Source organism: Pungitius pungitius, chromosome 5 (assembly GCF_949316345.1).
Source record: "Pungitius pungitius chromosome 5, fPunPun2.1, whole genome shotgun sequence".
Classification (NCBI taxonomy): domain Eukaryota; kingdom Metazoa; phylum Chordata; class Actinopteri; order Perciformes; family Gasterosteidae; genus Pungitius; species Pungitius pungitius.
Window position 1 is genome coordinate 4,812,854 of NC_084904.1, and position 1,493 is coordinate 4,814,346.

Here is a 1,493-nt window from a genome sequence, read left to right on the forward strand (position 1 = left end):
TCATTTTGTAACAAATTGAATGACAACTTGCCTCTTCTCTCTCCTCCCGTTGCCCGTGTCTCGGAATCCCTTCGCGAAAGGGTTGTTGTCTATTTTCAGCTGCGTTATCTGAAAGTTGGCCCACGGAGGGACATGTCACGTTTTGTGATTTGAATCACGTGTTTGAATAGTGCAAGAAGGGGCGCCCTGCGGTCACCTTGTCGTTTTGGTAAGCCGTCACTGCGATGAACTCGGTCTCGCAGAAGACGTACGTCCTGAAGGTGCTGTAAGGCAGTTTCAGGATGTCGTTTGTCTTCACGATGTGAAATCGTGGCTGATACTTGTGCATCGAGTTGAGGATTGTCTGCGATCATATAAATTAAAAGAAAGAAAATTAAGTCTGAACCATCTGTTAGGGAACTAATGCGTGTGGGGCCTTAAATTGAAGAGCAGCTAAGCATATTATCAAATTAAATTAGTACTCCACGCACTAAACCAAATCTAATCTATGACTGAGAAGTACATATCTTGGCTGTTATTATTTCCATTTTCTAAATCCAAACATACAAATCCTTGCTTATCGGACATGTTGTTGGTGAGTTTCAGCTTGTGGAAGTTGACCACTTTGGACATCCACTGCTGGCCCGTGGCCGGGCTGTCCGGGTGGATGTACATGCGTTTGGGCATCTCCGGGTCCGCCTTCCCCGCCACCATCCAGCGGGAGTTGTGGAACTTATATCTGCAGTCGTCGGCCGCCACAATGTCCATCAGAACTACATACCTGGCCTCTCTGTCCATGCCGGCGCACCTGGCCCTGAGTGGCGGGAACATACGTCTGTATGGGGAGGAGAGAGAACGGCGTGATGCGAGGCTTTCCATCCCGCGCGTAATCACTAGACGTTTACTGTGCCCTACCTCCCAGACTTCGTAATGACCATTTCAGTGCCACATTTGTGGAACTGTGTCCAAAGGTCGCTGGCCTCCAAATAAACTTTCGGATCGTCCTCCGTCAGCTCGCCTTCCCCCAGAGATTCTGGAGGAAGGCGCGAAGTCAAAGACCGCTGCTCTGGCGGCGACGTGTGACACGTCGGGTCCGTTCTGGCATCCAAGCCGGGGTGTGATAAGCCTCGGGAGGACAAGGCGGAGGCTGAGAACAGCGGGTTTCCGACCGAGATAGTCCCGTGCAGGGCTGCATCTCCAACTCTCGTGAACGGCTCCGAGAAGCTACGCATGATCTCCAAAAAGGAAGAGGGAGAAAAAAAAGAGGAAACTTTTACGCACGGCTGCCGTCGGGTTACACCTTGTCACCACGTTGATGACTGTGGGATTCTCCTACATGCATACTTAAATCACTAAAGGCCAATAAAGGTAGACGCGTTAACAATGTCTTTGCTGTGGATGTTTGGTCCAGTTCGGTCGGATGCTTTCCAGTCCACGTCCACGTTGATTTGCTCCGTGACGCGTTTGGACTGGAGTTGGTCACCCAGCAGTGGGTGGAGTTCCCCCGTTGTTGG

General features: G+C 50.8%; 1 protein-coding gene across 1 annotated transcript; it reads right to left on the reverse strand.

Moving 5' to 3' along the window:
- tbx3b (T-box transcription factor 3b) lies at nucleotides 1–1,211 on the reverse strand. The gene is made up of 4 exons (XM_037482773.2): nucleotides 895–1,211; nucleotides 547–814; nucleotides 197–343; nucleotides 1–108 (listed from the first exon to the last, which is right to left on the reverse strand). The coding sequence occupies exons 1-4, from the start codon at nucleotides 1,209–1,211 to the stop codon at nucleotides 1–3; spliced, it is 840 nt and encodes a 279-aa protein (XP_037338670.2).
- Between the last annotated feature and the right edge of the window lie 282 nt (nucleotides 1,212–1,493).